This window comes from Lemur catta, chromosome 6 (genome assembly GCF_020740605.2).
Source record: "Lemur catta isolate mLemCat1 chromosome 6, mLemCat1.pri, whole genome shotgun sequence".
Classification (NCBI taxonomy): domain Eukaryota; kingdom Metazoa; phylum Chordata; class Mammalia; order Primates; family Lemuridae; genus Lemur; species Lemur catta.
The window spans coordinates 18,753,244-18,778,229 of record NC_059133.1 but is presented as its reverse complement, the minus strand read 5'-3'; the positions used below and the strand labels follow the sequence as shown (position 1 = coordinate 18,778,229).

Genomic DNA, 24,986 nt, shown 5'->3' with positions numbered 1-24,986 from the left:
ATATTCAAGTCAAAAATCAGTGAAGCTGAACTGCCCTAACACATTTATATTCTAACTTGATAATATAAATAACATTTTCCCTGCAATTTCTATCCCTGACTGAGTGTATACTATGTACCAGACACTGCCCTTGGTGGTTAGTAAGTGCTGGAGCTGAAGATTCAAACTCAGATCGACATAACTCCCAAACCTGAGTGTGCTCATTCATTTATGCTTTTGTTGGTATTGTAGGGCTGGTGTGTGAGATGCACTGAGATGGATGATAAATACTTTACAACCCCAGCTGGCAGTCAGCTGCTCAGCCACTCACGAGCACAGCATGGTGGGTGCTACTTGAACTGTAAGAGAGGTAGGCAGCTGGGTGGGTGGTCAGGAAAGACTTGCTGGAGGAGGTGCTGGCTGAACTCTAGGAGTAAGAACCTGGCTAATATCAAAGGAAGCAACATTTTTGGCTCCATTTACAAGAGTCGTTTAAGATACTGACAATCAGGGTCAGAGTGAAGAAATTACCAAAAGTGCCTGGAGAGCAAAGCAGGGCCAGGCTCTGGGTCATGTGTGCCACTTTTTACTGCATGCCTCTACTGACAGGTTCCCAGGCCATCATGTAAAAGCCTATTTAACTACAACTAAAAGGCTAAGGACTTCATTTTAAGACAAAGAAAACAGAATACAATCTTGTTCCAATACTAGCCATTAAAGTATAAAGAAAAAAATTTTTTAAAAAAAGGAAAAATAATTTTTCAGTTCCTGATAATAAAGGAAAAGAAAATTACAAAAGAGAAAGTAGATTAAGAATTTTAGAAACTGTGAAAGGGACTTCACGGTTCTAACAAAAGATTTAGAGATTCACAGCATTCTTTTCATTTCATAACTTGTATTGGATCTTTCTTTGCTAAAAAGGTACATCACTTAAACTATTCTTATATTAGCAGCCTTGCCTAGGGCTGGTTTCTAATTACATATCCATTAAAAAGCAGTAAGAGGTTTTTCTACAGTAACTATACAACAATTGAGAGAGAGATGAAAAGGCAGGTGTATAAGGGAATATTCATATGTACGAGAAAGATTTTCTCCCACGGTAATCAACCAAGTTGTGAGTGGTGAAAAGGGTGAGGAAGTACCCTTCACTAGCCACTAGGTGACAGCCCAATCCTGGACATCTATTCCTTTTGCCAGAGACAGACAGAGGTGGTAAGGAAGGGTGGTTGTAGTTTGTGCTTAAGGCTAGAGTTCTTAGCTTGCGCAATTGTGGGCAACTGCCTCCATATATAGTGTCTTACTTTAAATTATAAGTTTATCTAAATTCTTTAAATTATAAGTTTCTTAAAGAGAGAACAACCTCTACACTTACCCCCTACAGACCCACAATGGACACGGAACGTGACTAAGAAATAAAGCTTTTTTTTCTTAGCCATTGAGATTTCAGGATGATTGTTACTGTAGCATTACCCAGAATCACGTGACTGATACACCTATGTGGCCCTATGATGCCAGGGAAGACAGAGAGGGAGAATAGAATGGTGGTCAAGCCAGGCCTTGGGTAAGCTCTGACTAAGCAATTGATGGATGAAGTTGAGTCAGTGAAGGACAATATAGATCACAGTCAGGAGAAGCAGTGTTATAGAAACCAAGAGGAAAAACATTACTTTTCTTAATTTTTAAATTGTAATTCTGGTATATCTCCAAAGATAGATAACAGACATACACCAAAATTAAAGGACAAGAAACCAGGGGGTTGGTAATCAGCAGGTCAGTGGAGACCGATTTCAATAGAGTAATAGACATGGAAACCAGATTTCAAGCACTTGACACTGCACATTTAGACTTCTGGTTGTACATATGTATACACACACACACACACACACACACACACACACACACGGTCTGTCCAGACAGTATCTAGCCATGTAATATGAAAAATAGAGACGTTTATTCAAGAAGATACAAGATACATTGTACATAGGACAATGATGCCTACCTCAGTCCCCTTCAAAGTAGGCAAATTGGGACCTCACACAGTTCTCCCACCGTCTCTTAACCTAACCCGTACATGTTCAACATTCTCAGGCGTTCTGCTTGTTGCAGGCCTTCCAGAATGCGGCTCAATTTCAACCGATACTCAACCATCTTTAAAGCATTTCTGTCACACTTTTATTTGTGCTACACTTATTGCATCATCTCCGAAAGCCTTCTGAATCATCCGAATAGTTTCCGCACAGGATAATGTTCAAGCTTAACACAAAATTTGATGCAGATTCCTTGCTCTACTCACTCAGTCATTTTGAATGCTACAGCCACACAGTACACATGCTCAATGGTGTCCAGCACCCCACTGACTAGTCCAGTGAAGTTGTCATTGTTCAGGCATGTGCATTACAGTCCACTCGCCTTGGCTGCCAGGTTATACCAATGTCGTGTGTTTTAAACTGTTCTCATGTTAACAATGGCTGGATACTTTCCGGACAGACCTCGGATATATACATACATATTGGAACAAATCAAATACTTTACATTTTGTATACTGTATGAAATAGGATGAGGGAAGAATAGTCACAAAGGTATTCTTTCACAAACCTAAATTCAGAGTTATACTGACCAAATCATAAGATAGAAGGACTGGAAAAGCAGCACAAGTAATCTTCACTTCTCAATTATATAAGTGATGATTATCAAGGCAAGGTCAGAATATATTAATATATGTAAGACCACTTAAAAATATTGCTTACTGTAAGAATATTCTAATTAAATAGTTCTACCATTCTCTACATATTATCTTATATTTAAAAATTGGCTTTATCACCCAAGAACTGGCTAGGGAAAAAAGATAAATATAAATAAATAAAAAAAAAAGAAGAAAAAAAAATGGCTTTAAAAACAACAGCCAATAAATACAGGTAAATATGAATGCATGTTTTTACATCAACCAAAAGTAATCAGTGCAGAAGAAAAATTATCCTTAAAAGACAGACAAAACAGTCTTAAGATAAAACTTATTTAAACTTATCAAACTGGTTATTTTTAAACGCCAAAAAAGAAAGGCTGCATCAAGTTGTGTAAACAACCACATACCTGCAAATATTATTTCTAGGACAGTTTCAACCAGGGATATTTTCCCCCAAGGAAACATTTGGCAATGTCTGGAGATATTTCTGGTTGTCACAACTGGGGGCGAGTATACTACTATTGGAGGATAGAGACCTGGTACGCTGCTAAATATCCTGCAATGCACAGGACAGTCCCCTAGAGGATAGCAGTATCTGGCTAAAATGGTCAATAGCTTGGAGGTTCAGCTATTGACCTAGGCCTGGCATGGTGGCTCATACCTGTAATCCTAGCACTCTGGGAGGCTGAGGTAGGCGGATCGTTTGAGCATGGAGTTTGAGACCAGCCTGCGCAAGAGCGAGACCCTGTCTCTACTAATAGAAATAAATTAGCTGGACAACTAAAAATATATAGAAAACATTAGCTTGGCATGGTGGCACATTTCTGGTACCAAAGGCCTAGGGTGATTCTTGTGAATAGTCAATCATGTTGCTGAAAATGTTCCCCTTAATATCCCAAGACACTGTATGTATATGGTGGGTGTGTTTATAGTCACAGCTTTCTTATTGCTCATTCCTTCAACAAGCATTTCTTGAGCGGTCCCCTTAGTGCCACGTAATCACTAGGGGTACAAAGGTGAACAGAACAGTACCTGTCTGGAGATGCCCGTGGCCTGGTGAGAGTCTAAGGGACACAGCTGAGCCCTAGGTGGCTCAGGGGACGCAGGCCGCAGCAAAGCCCTCCTGAGGGAGCGTGGGAGGGCAAAGTGGTTCAGCTATCAAGTCTCGAAGTCCAATGCCTAACAGGCCTCTCCTCCAGTGTGTTATGAGTACCTCTAATGCAACATACCCCAAACTGAACTCTAAGTTTCCTTCCCCAAAACTTGCTTCTTCCACTGAAGCTCTGAGTGTGATTAATTCCATCACTTCCATCTTCACTAGAAAGATCCATTTCCCCTCCCTTCCCTCTCCCTGAATAGCTTATAAGTCACCAAGTGAAGCTGAGTGTGTCTCTCACATGTTTCTGGAACCATTCCCATCTTTGGCATCCCACTGCCAAGGCACTTGTTGAACGAGAATGTCTTGCTGGGTTATGGCAGCAGTGGCTGAACTGGTTTTCCTGTCTCTAGCCTCTTCTAGTCTAACACCTACCATATCTTCCTCTACTAAGTTCCTTAGAAATAAAGCAGACTGTATCCTCCTCCTGCCTCCAGGATAAAGTCTAGGCTCCTTAATAAAGACCTTTCTCAATATGGCCTCAACCTGTCTTCCCAATCACATCCTTAGCAAAGTTTCTGCCTGCGCTAGCAACCATTGTCTTGGTTCCCTGAAAACACCATTTACCTTCAAGCCTCCAGCCCTTTGTGCGGTTCCCTCCCTCTGTTGGGAATGGTCTTTTTCACTCCCTTCTCTGCTGAAGAATGACTGCTTTATTCAGGGCCCAGCTAAAACGCTTCCCATTATGCAAAGCCTGCCTTACCCTCAGTACACCTAAAGCCCAGGTGTTCTCACAGCACTTTGTATAAACTCTTATTTGGAAATGACTGTACCCAAAATTAATTTAAGTGTTTTTATCCACTTAGTTGTAACTAGCACAGACCCTGGCACACAGAGGGAATTTAATAAATGCTTGCTACCCAAATGGATTGGGAATCCAATGATAGGAAACCTCCTTCTCAGAGTACTCATAATAACATCAGAAAGTACTGCCTAAGGAGTCACTTGAAGGCTTGGGCTCGAATGCTAACACACTCCTATTCTTCCTCTTTCTTGTTTTCTCTCTAGTCTCCAAAAATCCTAAGTCCTAGTCTCTGAAGTTGACCACTTGTGTCGGGATCATGAAAACAATCTGCAATGAATGTCATGGATGATTAGCTTGATACTCTGAGAGGTGTTGGCCTTGACAAAGACAAGCCTGGAAATCCAAATAAATCTCCAACTGGGTGGATGAACTATGGAAGGAGCTATCATCATGCCTGGAGCCTGCTGGTACTCCTTCTCCAATTCAAGCTACTACTCCACTCCACCTCAACCTGCACATACCACACCATGCTACCCAAAAATAGTTTGCTGAAGGGTCAACCACAACTTGGGATTTGCATTCTTTGGCAGCACACACCTATCCACCAGTAGACATATCAAAACAGCACTGGTAAGCAGCTGTAACAGGCCACGTGATATGGGATATTCAAACTGGAGTGGAGAATGGAGAAGTGGAATGAACCTTCTTTCTTTTAAAAATTTATCATAGTTGGAATTATATAAATAGAATCAAGAATGTCATTCTTTCTTCATAAGCAATTTGACAGTCAAAAGTACAGATAAACATGTGTTTGTAATTCTAGAACTAATAGCTAGGAAGCCAAGAAGCCAAATAAACATTGGCTGAAATGAAAGCTAACCTATGGTTTTATCTGCCCAAATCAGTATTAAAAATAACTTGGGGAAGAAAGGACATAATATATACTCTAAAATAATTGCAGATTAAGAAAAAATTCAGCCTGGGCACTACCATATTTTAAAGTACAATAAGAAAGTTATGAAGAAAAATATGAAAAAGGAAAAAATATAAATTCATAAGTGGTCATCATATTACCATTGTATTACAATGTATCATAAGACAAAGAAACACCTATGAGGAAAAAGAAACAAGTGAAGGGGAAATTTAGGGCGAGGGTATAAAAACATGGCCAAGTGAGGTATAAAAACATGGCCAAGCGCTCACCTAGTCAGAGCTCCCCCACCATCCCATCTTCATCCTTTCACCCCTAAGTTATCAAATAATGTACAACACAAGGAAGAAGAACCAATCAGGTAAGCTACACGTAGTGGCAAAACTCAAAGAGCATTTCTTTATAAAATCAAGAAAAACAGAGTCTAACAAATCCTGAGCCAAGGACTTTATGCCCTCTGCTCCAAGAGAAAAGACCTTCACGATTTACACCCTAGAACATTTCTGAGAAAATAGTAGGCGTCTTAACTTAAGGTCAAATAAAACAGTATACCCACATGGACCGTGTCCATGCCCTAAAGCAATTAGGCGAATGGCTCTGAAAACAATAAATATTAAAGAAAACACATGCCCCCAGCCAGCCTCCAAAGTCAATCCTAACAAATGGCATCCATGGTCAAGACTGAAGAGTTAATAAGTATACATTCTAAATACTTTTGTGCCTCAATTAGCTACTAATGAATGGTTTCATATTATCAAACATTTCAAATATTTGAAGCACATTCTCTTTGAGAAAGCTTTTAATAAATATACAGGTTAGAGTCTGTGTATTTATTACATTTATGATTTTTCCTCATCTCCTCTCTGTTTCCACTTCCTTACACTATAAATTCCATCAGAACTTCAGTCTGTTTTGTCTACTGCTGTATCCCCAGCAGCTATAATGTCACCTGACACATTGTAAGAGGTCATTTGTTAAATAAATTCTGCTCTATCTGGGAAACAAGCAAACCAAATAAGACTCTTAGAATTTTGCCCAAATTAAGAATAAAGAATGAGGCTCTTATACAAATAAAAAGTCACGCTAATGACAACATATTGTGGCAGAAGAGTCCCTCTTTGCTTCTTATGATTGTCAGCTACACTTTGAAAAAATGGAGCACTCATTAAATGTGATGTGCCAGGCTGATTGCTCTATTTTCTACATTCTTACCAGTTTGATTTTAGAAGAAAGATTTTCTGGCAATTTTGTTTTAAGTTGATTTGTTTCCTTGAATGTTGGTGGAAATCCACTCAGAAAAGCCAAATCTTGCATTAGCACTAACCCAGGGACTTCTTTATCTGTTGTCTAAAATAAGGGAGAAAAACACAACTCATTTTCCATATCATGAGGCTGGTGAAAACTTACAGCTGAGAAAACTAGTAAAGATCTATTGCATCATACAAGCTTCAGAGTAAGAATGTTAGGATTACTTAAATCAATAGTCATTAATATCAGCAAGCCAGCCATAGAGAAAAAGTAAACATTTACTCATATTTTCATTCTAGTCTATTACAAACAAGCAACTACATTTAAAAGAACGTACCAAGTAGCCCCTCCAAACTGTCTGTTTGCTGTTTCCTTTAAATAGTCCAGTGTGAGCATCTTCAACTACAATCAGGAACACAATAAACAAGCATATTTTTAATGAATACTTAACTACAATGTCTGGCAGGACACAGTGCAAAGCATTTTGAGATCTATTAAAGCAGTATAACCCAAAGTCTCCAAAAAAAGGAGTTGGAAGAGACAAAATTAACCCACTCAACAAAACAGGAACAATTTAAATCAGCATACAATTAAATGTTAAATTTTGTAATACCAAAATAAAGATTCGTGCAGGCAAAAATGTGGAATGCTTCAATTTAAGCTAGATCTCAAAGGAGGAAAGGACAGGATGACAGAAATCACAGATATAGGAGCAAACATAGATATGTTTTAGGAGAAGAAAAAGAGAATCATTTGACTAGAGTAAAACATTTGGGAGTGGTGAGTACTAGGAAACAAGGGTAACCAAATAGGGGCCCTTAAATGCCAGGCAGTGGCATTTATGTCAACATCAGGGAGCCACTGTGGATCCTACGGTTCCTTAAGAGTCCCAGTTCTCTCACAAAGAGTCTCTAAAATTCATCTGGTGATGCTGAATAGAGCAGAGCAAGTGGGGGTAAAGACTGACACAGCCCACATGGGAGAGAGTTCTAAAGTGAGGGGGACAAGGGAGCTCAGCAGACTGGCTGCTGACAATCAGGGATTATGGAAAACAGAGAGAGGTCAGAAGGCTCCAATTCTGATCTTCAGGGTGGGCCAAAAGGGCAAGTTCTGCAAATTACAGCCTGCCAAGATGTCAATCCTGGGCAAGGGTCTCAAGTGTACTATTAAAATATAGTTGGTGAGCACTGGAGAAAAGAAAGCCTTCACAATACACTGTTTACCTTTAAAGAAAGCACAGGAGGTTAAGAGTATGACTTCATTATGAATAAATTTATCAGATATACTTCTCTCTCTTTCTATTGGTATAGTGTGTTCTATATTGGCAGATCAGAGAATCCTAATAAATCTGATATATGGTATTTGTAATCTCAGCAAAGTAGCTAATAGCATCATGTCATCCCTATGGATATAAAAAAGACGTACAGGCTGGATGCTCAGTTAGGAGATAATATAACTTATCAAATTCTACTAAAGAATGTGAATTATAAAGCCAAAATCAACCTAGAGGGAGGTTTAAGACGTCTGCCATAAGTTCTGTCTTGTTGAATCCTCTATCAGGGTTTTGGAAGATGCAGAAAGCATGTTTGTAAATGTTTGCTGCTCTATTCAGCATCACCAGATGAATTTTAGGGACTCTGTGACAAAACTGTGACCCTTAAGTGGATTCACATGAAGCTGACAGAGGAGCTGTTACCTTGGGTAACACACTAAGGATTCCCCAAATTTGTGACTATTTAGAGCAATGAATCAAATCTAGCAAAATAAAATACCCTACAAACAAAGGTAAAATCTTTAACTTGGCTAAAAGCATAAATTAAAAGAAGTATATGGGCATTAGCACATGCAAGTTTTTTTTTTAAAAGCTAAGTTTTAGTCACCAGTGAGTTCAGTATGAGTCAATAATGTGCTGTGGCCATACCGAATTTCCACCACATTTTTGTGCTTTTAAACAGAAGTACTTAAAATAAGAAAGGTGATAATGTTACCCAAAACCGACTCATCAGGAAACTCTGAAGTTTGAAACTTTTGAAGGTTGACCTTCAAAATATCCAGAATCCAACCACTTCATACCTTCACTGCACCTCCCTGGTCTAAGCCATCTTCCGTCTTGCCTGCATCATTACAACTTTTGCTCCTACTCAAGTCTATTCCCACCACAGCAGCCAGACTGACCCATGTTGAACATAAGACAGATCACATTTCTCCTCTACTCAAAACCCTCCAATGATTCCTCATCCCACTCTGCATTAAGGCCAAAGTCCTTGTCATGGCTACCAGGGCCAACATCATTTGGTCCCCGTTACTTCTCTGGGCTCATCTGTTGCCTCTCTGCCTTGTTCACTCCACTCTGGCCACACTTGCCTCCTTGCTCTTCTTCAAATATGCCAGAACACTCCTGTCTCAGGGCCTTTACACTGTCTACTCTACTGACCCAGACCACTTTTTCCCCCCAGATATTCACATTGATGGCTATCTCACCTTCTTCACATTTTCACTCAAAAATCACCTTTCCAGTGAGGCCTATCCCTACCAAAATTGGAACTGCAACCACCCTGCCCTCAGTTGACACTTTCTCCACAGCACTATCTTCTACAAACCATATACCTTACTTATTTACTGTGTTTACCATTTGTCTCCCTCTACCAAGATATAAACTCAATGAGGGCAGAGACGTTTGTCCATGTGTTCACTGCTGCATGTGTTCACTTGAATGAATAGTTCTGCTCTCCATGTAGAAACTGAATCACGCTGAAATAGAATTTCACTTCCTGTTGACACATTTTAAAAGCAATCTAAGAGCAAACTAGGACTTGAACAAGCCCCTAAGAGACAGCTAAAGGAACAAGAATAAAAAGAAATGTCACGTGGAGAGGGATTACATTAGTTCTGAATGACCACAGGGGGTACAACTTTAACCTATATGAGAAAGTTGTAAGAAAGCAGTTTATAGTTCCTTTTAAAAGTCAGTTTAGTCCAGAGGTAAAATGAATTGCCACAGGAGGAAATTCATTTTGTATAAATCAAAGCTTGACTGGGAAACCACTTTGCTGAGGAGATCTGGGTGCAGGCTGCAGAGTGAGACCGTGTGACTGCTGCAGTGCGTAATAGTTCAAGATCTAGAGTGTGAAGGGGGACATACTTGTACTTGGAAAGATTGAAATTTTCTTCCAAACTAAAAAACGCTTGTTAAGTACCAAGCAGCCAGCACCATTAGACATTATTCAGGATATAAACTGGAGATTGGTAAGGTTTCTGCTCAATAAAGAAATTTCATGAGAACACCATAAACTCCCATGTAATCAAAAACTAACTTATGAGTTAGATGATAAGTATTACAGGAGTGTAGAAAAGCAAAAACAAAATTAAATCACTGTGAATGTACTAGTCTGGGAGCTTCACAGAAGACAGAGAACTTGAGATAGGGCTGGAAAGAGGAGAGGGGAGAGGAAGGGGAGGTGCCGTAGGAAGGAAGGATTAGTACCTGTGAGCACACTGACAGCTCCAACGCGATCCAGGGGATGCAGGGCGGGCAGGGGCGTGGGGATCAACAGGTGAAATCAAGGCAATTAAGGCCAAACTCCAAACACCAGGAAGACGAGTGTGAAAAGCAAACATAGCCTACTATATTATCCTCTTCAAAAAGGCAGTGAACCAGAAAAATCAGGCTTTTCAGATTTATTTGAGAGTTGTGTGCTAGACAGAGACAAACTTCACAGTAAAGAGCGCAGCCAGGAGTCTATTACCAGAGGCTGTGAGCAGGAATTCAGTCTGGTGCAGAGGAAATGAGATGAGTAAGGTAAGAATCTAAGAATAATTTTCAAAAAACAAAAGCACGTGATAGGATGAGGTTAATTATTAGTTATAGAGGAAGAAAGTAAGAAGGGGTCAGAGACGGTTCCAAAGATTTAAGCTGGGGACACTGACAGAATGGGAGCTTGAGAACTGGACAGTGTGGTAAATGGAACATGACAGCGTTCACTGTACGCATAAAACCCATAGAGCCTCCAGGTAGAGAGGATCAATGCAGTGAAGGAATTAGAGAGACAGAGGCCAGAGCAGGAGATGCAGGTGTGGGCTCAGCAGCTGAGTGGCCAAGTGGGAGAATGGAATCTCTAAGGAGGGAGTACAGTTTTATGCCAGGAATTATCATTTTAATTCCATTATCTGTTCAAATCATCTGTTGCCTTATAAACAGCACAAATTTATTTTTCATAATTCTGGTGGCCGAAAGTCTGAGATCAGAGTGCTAGGAAAGTTGGCTTCTGGTGAGGGTCCTTTTCTAGGTTGCACGTATAGTCTTCTTGTAACCTCATATGGTGGAGAGCAGAGGGGGCTCTCTGAGGTCTCTTTTACAAGGGGAGCAATCCCATTCATGAGGGCAGGGCTCTGGTGACCTAATCACCTACCAAAAGTCCCACCTTCCAATACCATCACTGGTATAATCCTACGGGTTAGGATTTCAGCATATGAATTTGGGGGGGGGCACACAAACATTCAGTCCATAACATCTATATAACCAGACATTTCAGAATGTAAAGTATGAATGCTCCAGGTATGTTCCATCTAAATTGCAGAAAACAATTGTGTTGAATTATGTGATGGAAAAACAGCCTCTAGAAAAATTTAGAGCCAAGATAATAAGGTATTTGTTAGTATCAGATTGAAGGTCCTCACCACAACACAGAAGAATATGTGCATCACATGGAGTAAAATATATGCAATTTATATCCCTTTCTGAGGTTAAGGCTGAAATGCAAAGGCAGCTCTTTTGCTTCTCTTTTCCATTTTTAACTTATCAGACATTTCTTTAAAACTGAATCATTTTCATTCCATTCAGAACTCTGTTATTCAAATATCCAATGATAACATGATTTTAAAATATCCATAAAAAGATCTTACCATCCTTAGCACTGTCGAAAACAACAACTGAGACATTAGTAGAAGGATTTTTTGGTTTTGCAACATTGAATATGTCACTGGCAGAATGAAAAGAAGGATAAAGAGATGGCAGGTCTTTCAGGGTGATGTTGGCTGGCAGGGCTGGGTCCAGGATAAGCATTGGCACCTTAATACAGTGTGTCAGCAAACATTCTAACTGCTTCTCACTGGAAAGAAATACCAACATGCTTACAATTACATTCTTTAAATTTAATCAATAATGAGAAGCTTCTTGGTACTACTAAATTTTCCAGATTTTTTTCTATAGTTTATTAAAAATCACAATATTTTAATAAATTAGGAATTTTATCTCATGACTACAGAAACTTAGCAAGTTAGCAAGTATGATACAAAATTATTAAGTTCAACTCTAAAGATAGAGCTTTCAAAATCCTATTAATAAAACAAGATTGTCAATGTTTACTAACTCAAAAGTGCACAAGAAATAAAGCACTTCCTTACCATATTTAGAGAGTATTCATAATTTCAATGAAACTCATTATTAGACAGATTAGGAAATAGGTAGATTCTCATTAATAGTGTCATTGTTACCAGATAAAATTTACCAATTCCAGTTAGAATATAATTAAATACATTGAATATGACACTACATTGATGCAAAGAAAAGCAAATGGGCCATGGTTCTAATACAAATTTATATATTTCTATCTGAATATGAGTAATATCTAGAATAAATATATCATCTGAATAAACTAATGGATGGGCAAAGGACAAGGCTAGAAAATCACAAAGTAGGGCCTACAACAAATTAAAAAACATATAAAATTGTTCAACTTCCCTAATATTCAAAGAAATGCAGAAGAAAACAATGATGTATCACCTTTTATTTACTAAATTAGCACTCCCCAAAAAATGATGACTTGAATGTTAAGCAAGTATAGTAAACCTATTCTCAAATACTGCTGGTATCACTCCAAATGACAGCCACTCTTTGGGAAAGCAATTTGCTAATGTATACATCTATGATGTATAATATACCAATGTATACATATACATCTATGATGTATAATATACCAATGTATACATATACACTTATTCAGAATCATAAAAACATATATATGCTTCTTCCTTGGTAATCTTACTTCCAGGAATCTAGTCTAAGTAGGGAGAGAGAAACAAAACAGGAAAGACAAACAAACCCACACAAAGAAAATGCCACAAACCCAAATATAAATATCACAAAATATTTACAACAGTGAAAATACAGAAGTCCCAACATTTAATAAATTATAGCACAATGACTTTGTGGAATATTATGCAACTATTAAAACTGAAAAGTATGCAGCATGAAGATAATGTATCAACACAGAAATATGTATGATTATATAAAGTAAAAAAGGATATAAAATTGCACTCAGATTATAAACTGTAACTACTCAAATATGCATTAAGAGGAAATAATAAATAAAGATGATAATAGTTGTCAAATGAGGATAAAATTATGTGAGTTTTTTCTGAGACAGAGTCTCGCTCTGTTGCCCTGGCTAGAGTGCCATGGTGTCAGCCTAGCTCACAGCAACCTCAGACTCCTGGGCTCAAGCGATCCTCCTGCCTCAGCCTCCCAAGTAGCTGGGACTACAGGTGCATGCCACCATAGCCAGCTAATTTTTTTTTTCTATTTTTAGTTGCCCAGCTAATTTTTTTTTCTATTTTTAGTAGCTATGGGGTCTCACTCTTGCTCAGGCTGGTCTCACCTGAGCTCAAGCAATCCTCCTGCCTTGGCCTCCCAGAGTGCTAGGATTCCAGGCATGAAGCAACGCACCTGGCCTTCCCTCAATCTTTCTTAATGTCACACCATCACTTTCATTTAAATAATTTAAACCATTTACAAAACAGTATTAACATTAGCATAATTTATAAATAAAACTCCATAATTAACATAAAGAGATGATTCAGAAGGTACTTCTGGATCTTGAAATTCCCCAGGATCTTCTCTAAGAATAACTGTTTTTTAAAGTCTAATGGTTAAGTGGGGGAAGTGGCAGTTAACAGAGGTTTCCACTTGCCAGTGAGACAGTCTTGCTTTAAAGACCTATCAGAGTCAGGGATCATTCACTTGTAGATAAATTCTTGTCATTGGGATAAATCCCCTTCCCAGGTCCTTAAATACAAAACATGCAACTTTATAGCCTTTAAAGAAATATATATTAAACATATAAGTAAATGGGATATAAATTTTATAAATGAAAGTATTGGGTATAAGTCAGAGTTCAAGCAAACCAAGAGAACAATGCACCAAGACAGATTAACGGGAACTATAAAGAAGGGAATTCTTGGTACTCTAACCCTTTCAAATGTAATAAAGCTTTGGTTAGCTAGCACTCAAATAACCAGAGTTCTCAGTCAACTATGCATTCAGCATTGCAAAATTTCCCATCTAATGGATCCACCTACTTTGGGTGTCAAAAACTATAGAGAAATAGAGTAAATACAAAATACTATGTACCCAACAAAAACAAGTGACAATCTGGAAATTTCACTTCAGTCCTTCAGTTTTTCTTCTTGAGAGGAAATAAAAATGTTTACCTCTTCTTAGTTGGTTCCGTCGTATTCTTCCCAAGGATTTCTCTAATGAAAAGCAAATAGAGTTCATTCATTACATATGCATGGGCTAGTGGTAGCACCAAATGAGAGTAAAAGGGACTTACAAAGTTGATTTTCCTGGTTACTCTGATGAAACCAACATACTGGTAGGAAGCACTATAATGCTTACATTTAAAATGGATAACAAGTTAAATGTTCCAGTGAAATATTACGAAAAATACTGTACTTCCCCCTATAACCAAGACAGTTTACTTAAAATGTAAACTTTTATATTTTACTAGTAAAAGATGGTACCAGGCTGTCAGTCATTTCCACGCACTGGGAAGGTCTTACATCCTCTAACTAAAAGAGAGAATTTGTTGCAGTATAAGGTGGCCAATGACCTGAAACTGGGGTGCACCCCTGACATTTACAAAGAAGTGAATGAGGTTCTCAGAAAATACTCCTGAGGAAAGCAGAGAGGAATCTATATCAGCCAGATTCCTAGCTCTGAAGGCTCTCTGGAAGTCCATTGTATCTTTCCCAGATAAAGTAAATAGAATGATCAAAATCACATATTAAAGAAAAAGTACCGAAGTTTCTAATTCCATAGTCCATGATGTGTTCCTTATAGGGAAAAGGGAATACATGCTTCTGTCTTTTTCAAATGGAAACAAGTCTGTAGGCCTATTATATTTTTCAAGGGAATAATAATCTGTCTTACTTTGAAGCTATTTCCCATAATAAACCCTTACTTCATGCAAATATCACACCTGGGACTTGAAATGAGTGAGCAGGAAGCCTAGAGCTTTCCTGGGACTCCCCCACTTTAGGACCCCTGAAGACCAAGCCATCACTAGAGCACCATGTTCATAAAATGGCCATCTAACAAAGTAAGGCCGGCACTTGGCAGAAGTGGCCAAATCCTCCTCAGGCACCAGGAAACAAGGATCCGACAGATAACTGCCAAGATCTTGCAATGGTGTGGATTTGAGAGGTGGAGTTTTGTTTGTATAGCATTGTGAAAATCAACTCACCCTTCTCAAATGCACACTTACTTGTGCTCACAGGACTATGTGTGTTTATTTTTTAAAACTCAGTTTTACCTCATTGCTTTCTGCTCCTCCTCCATCTGTTCTCTGACCTGCTGTAGTTCCTTCAGGAGTTCAAGATCCGTGCCATTCACCCAGGTGTAAACCACGTCGATCGGCATGGGCAGACAGAGCCTAGGGCAAACCCACAAGTCTTCCAGCTTAAATGCATTTTTCCAATATATTTGGAATAAGAATATAACAGGGTTTAAACCCAGAGATCATGGAAAAAATCAATGAAAAGGTAATCCAAGTGTGGTACATTATCACAGAAATGCATGTTTTCAAACAGGAGCTGGGTGCCTAATGTTTGTCGAGTACCTTCTCTGTGAGTTGCATTATGCTAAACACTTCACATAATTTCCATTGTTTGATCCTCACAACCACTCTGTAAGGAGGCTGGTATTACTCCATTTTAAAGATTATTTGGGGTGGTCTTGGAAGCTCGGTCTAGATTAAATTGCTATATTCTAATAGCAAACAAGGGAGCTAGGATACAAATGCAGACAAACAGAAAAGAAAATAGAAGCTTAAAGAATAAAGTTATTTAAAAAAAAACAAGTTATTGAATAGCTCATGATGAAGACCTAGCCCTACTCAGTACTGCAGCCTTCTTGTGCCCTCCTGCCCCCAAGCCCAACCTCTCCCTGGCCTCCTCACTCTGCTCTGCTTTCCCTTTTTTCATAGGACTTATCATCTTTCTAACATACTAAACAATTAACTTGTAACCTATACTGTTAATTATGTGTGTCCTCCCCCTAGATTGTAAGCTCCAAGAAGGTGGGAAACTTTACTGCTTTGTTCCCTAAAGTATCCAAGCAATGAGAAGAGTACCTGGCACGTAGGTGCCCAGTAAGTATTTGCTAACATGAGAGAGACACTAGTACAGAAGACCTTCCTGAACCTGCACCATTTTTCCTAATTATCTAATCCTCATAACAAGGAGTCAGGCAGACTTTCAATTCTTGAGTGCACTGTTTAAGCCACACCTTAGTGATTTTGTCCAGGTTTTACCCTTGCCAAAAGCACTTTCCCCCATTCTCTCACTGACTTACCAAAACCTATCCATCTTTCAGGGCCTGCTCCAGAACTTTGACATATGAGTTCATGTATACATTTGGGTAATGATATTACTTTTCATGGGCTGTTGCAAGTTTAGTATTTTCCAAGAAACTGTATAGTTTTTGGGGTGTTTTGTTTTAGGCCAAGGACCAAAGCTTACCCTTTTACCATCTATTTGTCCTCCTCACAGCCCAGGTACAGATTAGAATGATTTTGGTTGCAACCATATCACTCAGTGCAGGATTAATTATCTCACGGGAAAATAAATGCAGGTTGGTGGATATATCTTTCAAATTATGGAAAAGAAAAAAATAAATATTACAGAAGTGTCAACCACCTTTAGCTTAAAAGAGGTGAGATGACTGGATGAAAGGAATGTTTATCCATTCACTGAATAAATATTTCTTGAGCACTTGGTATATGCTAAGCACTGTTCTAGACTCTAGGGATTCAGTAATAAATAAAACAAAATCCAAATATGTGCCTTCATAGAGCTTACATTCTAAAAGGGTGAAAACAGGAAATAAATCAAATAAATGGATATAAAGTCATTTTATGTTACGGAGAAAATAAAGCAGCAAATGAAGAAAGTATGTCTATGTGGGGGGGTCAGTTTTAAAGAGGGAGCTCAGAGATGGCCTTAGAGAAAAGGTGGTATTCCAGCAAAGATGTGAAGGGAAGAGAGGAAGCAAGACAGTTGTATAAATGGGGGAAGAATGGGCCAGAAAAAGGGAACATCTCATGCAAATGCCCTCAGACAGACATGTATCTCCAATATCTCACTTGTTTAAGGAACTAGAGGCCAGTGCTCCCTGGTGGGGCAGAGGCAAAGGGAACAAATGGTAGAATGTAATTGGAGATGAAGGTCAACAAGGTAACAGGGGACCCAGAGCTTAATCAGGAAAATGAGGAATCACCTTATACGCCAGCACATGTGACAGCTGAGTATCTACCAACTCTCTTGTCAAGATTTACCATTGCCTGCAGAATACAGTCTAAACTCCTTCATAATCTGCACCTTGCACTCTGGATGCTCCAATTGTATACCCATACCCAAATATGACACGAACTTGCAACACTTTGTGCCTTTAAACATGCTTTTCCCTAGGCCTAGAATGTCCTTTCTTTCATGCTTCCTTTAACTAACTACCTCCTCCTTCCCCAAACTGCCTCTTCCCTCACCCCCTACAAAGAGGATTTATTGCTTAACACGCAGCTTCCATACAACTTTGTACTCTGAGGCTGCAGTCCCACTCTCCACCCCCCGTCTGTGGCCTGCTAGCAGTCATGCCGCACAGCTCCGCAGAGCTCTGTCTATAAAAAAACTGTCTTCCATGAATGTTGGTGGGGGGGCGGGGGTACAGCGGTGAGGAGGGGCACACCACAGGAAGTGAGCTGAAGCAAAGGAAGCTTCATCTGTATTTACAGCCACTGCCTGAGCTCCGATCCACCCCAGTCTGTGGAAGAATTGTCTTCCATGAAACCAGTCCCTGATGCCAAAATGGTTGGGGCTGCTGCTAAGGAATCCTTATCATACTGTGCTGTACTATTTTTCATGCATGCATATTTTCTGCATTTATCTATATCAATGATTCTCAAATGTTAGTAGGCATCAAAATCACCTGTAGGACTTGTAAAACAGATTGCTGAACTCCATGCCTAGTGTTTCTGATTCAATAAGTCTAGAAGGGGACCCCAGAATTTGCTTTTCTAACAAGTTCCCAGGTAACGCACCTGCTGCTGCTCCGGAAATTACACTTTGAGAACTGCTAACTTATATGTAGGTTATACTTCACTTTTTTCCCCACTGAAATGCCAGTTCTATGTAAGGTCAACGAGTTCATCTTGTTCACCACTATATGCGTAGGGCCTGGTACAAAAGTGGGGTTTAATACATATTTGTTGGATAAATAACTATCAGTTCATTCCTTCAGCATTTATATCAGTCTTTCCCAGTTAAAAAAAAAAATCTGTCTGCCTCACATTGCCCACATGTAAATTATCCAAGGTCATCTCACTTCTAATCTCCCAGTTGGTTTATGCTCAGACTAAAAATAAATTTTAAAAAACTGCTTAAGTGAAATATTTTTAAAAGAAAAGGTTAAAAAATGAGGGGGGAAGAGAACTGCATATTCTGAAGTTTTCCTGTAAAAGTAACACTATCTGCTATTAAAGATTTTTTAACATACTCAAGAGATATCCATATATGTTCAATGTATAAAAACATGATATACTCCTAATATGCTGTATGTATTACATGATCAGCTTAATTCTCTGGTGAAATTGACAATCCAAAGGAGATCATGTGATCTGCACAAGGTCAATGAGTCAGTTGTTTTTCTACTATTAGATGTGGTCACGGTGAGTGTGAATCTTTTGTTCTAACCACTAGCCCACTGTCTGGGTTCACAGATGAGAAGGCAGGCTTTATCTTAGTGACTCAGAACAAAAGCAGTGGGGACACAGATACTACTTTTATTTGAATCACTGTAGTTTAAGTGAACATTAAAGTCACTTAATAGTCCCTTGGTTCTATATGCTATAAAGTAGGCAAGAAAACATAGAACTTAAATAGTATCTTAGAACCAAAGAGTTGGAGGAGATTTTACACTTAATCTAATATCCACATTTTACAGATGATAAAATCAAGCCCCAAACTGACTTACTGCCTCATAATTAGTAGCAGTGGAAAATTTACATATTTGCTTGTTAATGTCACATAGAATGGGATTCTGTTTTCATTCAGGGCAAACAACCTTAAAAAGATTTGTACAAAAATTAGCAAAGGAATGAAAACATTCTATAAAAACAATGGTATTTTAAAATATGTTAGAACATGTGGCATGTTGTATTATGATCCACTTATTTGTTATCATCAAAATTAGGCAATTTTGAATATCCCTACATAACATCAAACTAATTTTAATGCAATCTAAAATTAGAAGACACATTTCACACAAATTTTTTTTTAATTCTTTAGAAAGAGAAAAAAACTATTTGATTAAAACTGCTGACCTCAAAATCCACATTTTCTAATAAGCTAGTTTTCTTTCTAAAAGTTTGAAGCTCCTTCAGGGCAGAGATCTGCGCATCTGTGCCCTATCAGAATGCAGGACAGCGTAAACACAGAGTAGGTGCTCAATAAATGAGTAAAAAAAGTCAAAAGTCAATCAAGTTTGAACTTTCTTTAGGGAAACCAGCTGTTGTTAAAATGAAAATTGGAGAAGTAGAAAATTATATTTCATTAAGAATCCTTTAATGCAACAGTTCCCAGAATGTGGTTCACCAGACCAGCAACTTCAGCATCACCAGAAAACTTGATGGAAATGAAAATTTTCAGAGCCCCTCTGAGACCTACAGACTCAGAAAGTCTGAAGTGGGAAGAAATTGTTATTTTCTCAGGCCGTCCACTGCAAGCTGAAGTTTGAGAACTGCTACATTAAGAAATGGTTCTCAAACTTTTTAGCCTCCAGATCCTTAGCAACTAAAAAATTATTAAGGACTCCAAAAAGCTTTTTTTATAGGTTATAATTATCTACATTTGTTATATTAAAAAAATTGAGACATTTAAAAAATACCAAGACATTTTAAAACAACAATAATAGGCTAGGTGTGATGGCTTATGCCTATAATCCCAGCACTTTGGGAGGCTGAGGCAGAAGGATTGCTTGAGGCCAGGAGTTTAAAGCCAGCTTGGGCAACACAGCAAGACTTCATGTCTACAAAAAATTTAAAAATTAGCTGTATGTGGTGGTGCATGCCTATAGTTCTAGCTACTCGAGAGGCTGAGGCAGGAGGATCAAGCCCAGGGGTTTGAGGTTACAGTGAGCTATGACTGAGCCACTGCACTCCAGCCTGGGTGACAGAGCAAGACCCTATCTCTCAAAAAAATAAGTTAAACTATATCTTTAACTTGGAAAAATGCTTCAACTGTCATATTTAAAGCATGGATTATTTCATGACTCATCATTTAGGTCCAAATAACAGATATTCCTCAAAATAGATCTCTTCTCACCGATTCTGAAAGGACTTTCCAGCAACATTGTCTCTATAGGAATCAAACAAGACATGGTATTGATCTCGGCTCCATTCCAGAACCACCTAGAAAGAAGAAAAAGAAACAATATTTTCTCTGTGTCAAGAACTAACAGTATATCTTTGAACATGTGTCCTAGAAAAAAACAAACGAAACTAAGAGTATTTAACTTTCATTTCATTTTAATTTCATTAGGAATTGCTAGAGGAACAGGCAAAGCAATCAAAATTCATTCCTTCACTTACTGTCTACCACATACCAGACATTGTGCTAGATTCAGGCAAATTACAGTTCCTGACCTGGACAGCCTAAAAGATTTAGTGTCTCACTGTGCTTGGAAAGGGGTAGGGGAATCAAAGAAGTTCATGAGGATGTGATATTTGAATTGGGTCTTAATGAATGAGTTCACCAGGTGGGGAGAAAGGGGCTGCCAGCCAGTTGGAAGAGCATATTCAAAGGTTGAGAAGCAGCAAGGGCAGACTGTTTTAGGGCAACTCTGTAGCCGGCTTTGTCGAGAGCACAGGTAGATAACCACGGAGCAATGCAGCTAGGAAAGAAAGCTGGGCCCTAACTGTGACAGGTCTTCTGTGCCTTGGGACGAAGCAATACTGAAAGATTTTAAGACAGCTATACATCCATCTAAAGTTTAAGAAAGACTCTTCAGCATACATGAACACAAGCTGAAACAGAAGGGACTGACAAGATATGGGAGGATGATGACCTTATTACCTATGAGGTTTCAGCTGATAACCTTGCTAAACATTTCAGAAGAAGTGGTAAGCCTCCTCTTATCTGCATCTCAAATCTATAAACCTACCCAGACATATGCTCCATTTTCTTTTTCACTCTTCTTACCACAGATGAAGTGTCCCTCCTCTTTGCAAACATCCCATCTTTGTCCATTTTCTCTGTATCTCATCAACTTTCAGGTTCTTAAGACCTTGTCTTTCTCATTTTCTCCCAAGAGGATTATTCCCATCAGCACTTAAACATGTTCTGGTATCTCAGAAAAACCTTCCCTTCATTCCACATCCCTCCCAGCCAGTTCCTCTATCCCAATTCTGTCCCTTTCAAGATTGTCTCCTGCTCCCTCCTTCAACCTTCAGCCCACTTCAATATTAATTGCCAAGCCCTCCACCTTGTCAAATCCAATGACATTTTCCTGATCTCTATCTTACTCAATTCATAGCGGTTGCCTAGTTCTTCTTTCTTGAAATGCTTTCTTGGTTTTCTTCCTATCACTCTGGTGGCTCCTTTTCTGTCTCCTTTACCAGCTCATTCTCTGCTATCTAATCTTTGTGTATGTCCTTTATTTTATTCCTCTTTCTGAAACGCCTGCTTCCTGCCCAGGCTTCTTCCAGCATCCTATTCCACCACCCCTAGGAAGTGGCCCTGCTATATTCAGATGGGATATAGGAGCCCCAGTTGTTTAAATTTCATTCCAGACAGCAGAAAGGAAAGAAAGGGAAAGATACGCCCCTCCATTAAGGTGACTTCCTGGAAGCTGCACCTACTACTTCTGTCTTTATCAGTCAAAGCTTAAATAAATCTATTATAAGAAGTTAAAATTTATCAAAACTTATGCACATAAACACAGTTAGTAGTTGAGAGAAATGTAAAGATGCAATACTAAATAACTGCATAAAATTAACTGTAGCATATGCTATACTACTGTAATAATTTCATAGCCATCTCCTGTTGCTACTGAGTTGAGCTCAAGTGTTCTAGCTGTTTAAAATTCCATGTGACACTAATTATCTCCCCATGAGTAGTTGGTATTTCTAGTAAATTGTATATCACAGTAAAAAGTGATCTCTCAATAGTTCTCCCATATTTTTCATGTTTAGTGCAATACTGTAAATTTTGCACTAAACACCATAGGACTCTTACGAAGTGCTGCTATTAGTGCTGCTGGAAGTGTTCCCAAGGAGTAGAGAAAAGTCACAACATTAGAAGAAAAAGCTGAATGGCTTGATACATACCATAGATAGAGGTCAACAGCTGTGGCTACCAAACATTTTAAGATAAAGGAACTTAGTGCAACGGTCATTATGAAAAAAAGAAAAGAAAAAATTCATGAAACCGGCACTGCAGCTACACCAGCAGGTGTGAAAACCTTGCACTTTTTGTGAAATACCTTTTTAATCGAATGTTGAAAATGCAGCTTTTATGTGGATGCAGGATTGTTATAAAAAAGGATATCTACCTACAGACTCTAATGATTCAAGAAAAACAAAAGTTGTTACATTACAACTTAAAGCAAAAAGAAGATGAAGGATCTAAAGCTGGAGAATTTAATGCCAGCAAAGAATAGTTTGATAATTTTAGAAAGCAGTTTGACTTAAAAATATCAAGCTAACAGGAGAAGCAGCTTCTGCCAACCAATAGGCAGTAGACCAGACGCCACTAAGAAAATCATTGAGGACAAATGATATCTGCCTGAACAGGTTTTTAATGCAGACAACATTTAATTTAATTCTGGGGGGGAAATGCCACAAAGACCACTTAATAGTAAGGAAGAGAAGTAAGCACCAGGATTTAGGGCAGGAAGGGATAGGCTAACCCTACTGTTTTGTGAAAATGCAGTCAGGTTTATGATTAGGACTCTCTATAAAGCTACTAACCTTGAAGGGAAAAGAAACACCAGCTACTAGTCTTTCGGTTGTATAAAATGAAGGCTTCTACAAGGAGAACCCTTTTTCTGGGTTGGTTCCATAGATGCTTTGTCCCTGAAGTCAGGAAGTACCTTGCTAGTAAAGGACTGCCTTTTAAAGTTCTTTTGATATTGGACAATGCCCCTGGCCACCCAGAACGCTGTGAGTTCAAGATCAAAGCCAACAAAGTGGACTAATTAAATCGGGGTTATAAGGACCTTTAAGGCTCATGACACACAGTATTCTACAGAAAGTTTTGTTAACGCTATGGAAGAGAACCCTGATAGGGAGAACTTTTGATTTCAGTTTTGTTCTGGCTTGCTTGTGTACACTTATACTCGTACTTTCACACAGATCCAAACCCCAAGTGTTCCCTGACTGGGCTTATAGGGTTTTCTTTTGCTCTCAAGAAATTAATAAGAAGCAGAATGGGAATCCAAAATTCTAAAGCATGCAATAATGGCCCCCCTCCTGGGACTCCTGCTGGCTACATGTTCAAAAGTTATGGTCTTCTCTCATGCACATTTTTAAATCAATGGATAGAGAACAAAAACAACGTGATGGCCATCCTGGGGATCTTTTGATTTCCCCAAACTTGTCCTTCTTAGAAAAAAATTAGAAGACTGTGGTCCTAAAATTGAACAATCTGAGTGGGAGGCATACTTTAATTTGCACTTCAAAGCTTCTAAATGCATTCAGGATCCTAAAATTGCCCTCTCTACAAGATACTATCTCGAAATTAATTGAGATAAACAAATAGTTAAGAAAAGACAAGGCCTTAAGGACCCAAACTCTTCTCTCTCTGGAAGAGACTTCCCTTCTCTTTCATCTGTTCCTCCTCTCTATCCTTCCTTGGCCTGCTAAAACCTGTTCCTTTCAAGTTAAACTCACTGATGATTCCTCTAAACCCCATATTTCTTTTGTTTCTTGGAGCAGGGCTGACCTTTGAGCCATTGCCAAGGAATTCCCAAAGGTCACTGAGGACCTTCAGTGATTTGCTGATGAAGTCAACATAGCCAGGCTTATCAGCCAGATGTTTCTGACCTATACCAGTTGGTTCACATTACTTGTCAGTGAAAGTCAGGCACAACACTGGATGGGCAAGGCTTGTTGGTGTGATCCTGAGGGGATTAGGCAAAACACCCTCCAAAGACTATGATAGAGCCCAAGGCATGGGAAAAAAAAAAACTCCAAAAGGCCTGTTTAGGCTTTTCCTAAAGCCTGAGACTGGGAAATACTCTAGGGCTGTACTCAAGAACCTAATTAGCGGGTTTACAACTATCATAGCCAGCTCCAGGTTGTATTTAAAGAAAATGCTGGATTACCTATAGATGTTGATTCTACTAGAGTAACCTTTAATTCTGATTGTGAATGGCCTATGTTGAGAATTCCCAGCTGGTCAAAAGAGCCTGCATGGAATGAGGAACTATGTGTACTCCTGAGCTAGTTAATTTGGCAAATCAGCTTGCCGGCACTCTTGAGGACACTACTAAAAAGAAAACCACTAAAATTCTTAATCTCCAATTACAGCATATGGAGGCGCCCAAATATAACACTAGGAGGAAAGCTCCTGAACTATGCTACTACTGTAAAGCCAGAACTCTGGAAAAGAGATTGCTGCAAAAGACAGAGAAAACCTTTCATCAACTTCAACTGAGAAATATGCTCAGTGTATAACAAAAAGAAAAAAAGGGGGCCAGTCTCAAAAGTTTACATATTGTATGATTCTGCTGGAGCTCAGGTGCCTTAACATGCTAGGACGTCTTGGAAGCTGCCTCAGAATCAAGGTCCCTCTAACCCTGTCCTCACCCAAACATGAGGGATGGAAAGAAGGAAATGTACCATGTTTCTGGATTACAACATGTTCTTCATAGTTTCCGAAAACAAAATTTGTTTTGCATTAAGAGGCACTCAAA

At 38.9% G+C, this 24,986-nt stretch overlaps 1 protein-coding gene across 4 annotated transcripts in view; it reads right to left on the bottom strand.

The window, feature by feature from the left end:
• GNPTAB (N-acetylglucosamine-1-phosphate transferase subunits alpha and beta) overlaps positions 1-24,986 on the bottom strand; it is a 94,801-nt gene that overhangs the window by 28,299 nt on the left and 41,516 nt on the right. For 3 of the 4 annotated variants that reach the window (XM_045553115.1, XM_045553114.1, XM_045553116.1), the window contains 6 exons: positions 20,396-20,481; positions 15,334-15,453; positions 14,231-14,272; positions 11,645-11,850; positions 7,080-7,144; positions 6,707-6,841 (listed from right to left, as the gene is read on the bottom strand). In XM_045553115.1, coding sequence (XP_045409071.1) covers positions 6,707-6,841; positions 7,080-7,144; positions 11,645-11,850; positions 14,231-14,272; positions 15,334-15,453; positions 20,396-20,481 — 654 coding nt within the window. Of the gene's footprint in view, positions 1-6,706; positions 6,842-7,079; positions 7,145-10,226; positions 10,292-11,644; positions 11,851-14,230; positions 14,273-15,333; positions 15,454-20,395; positions 20,482-24,986 lie in introns of those variants that run through there. The other variant, XM_045553117.1, reaches the window with a different exon arrangement.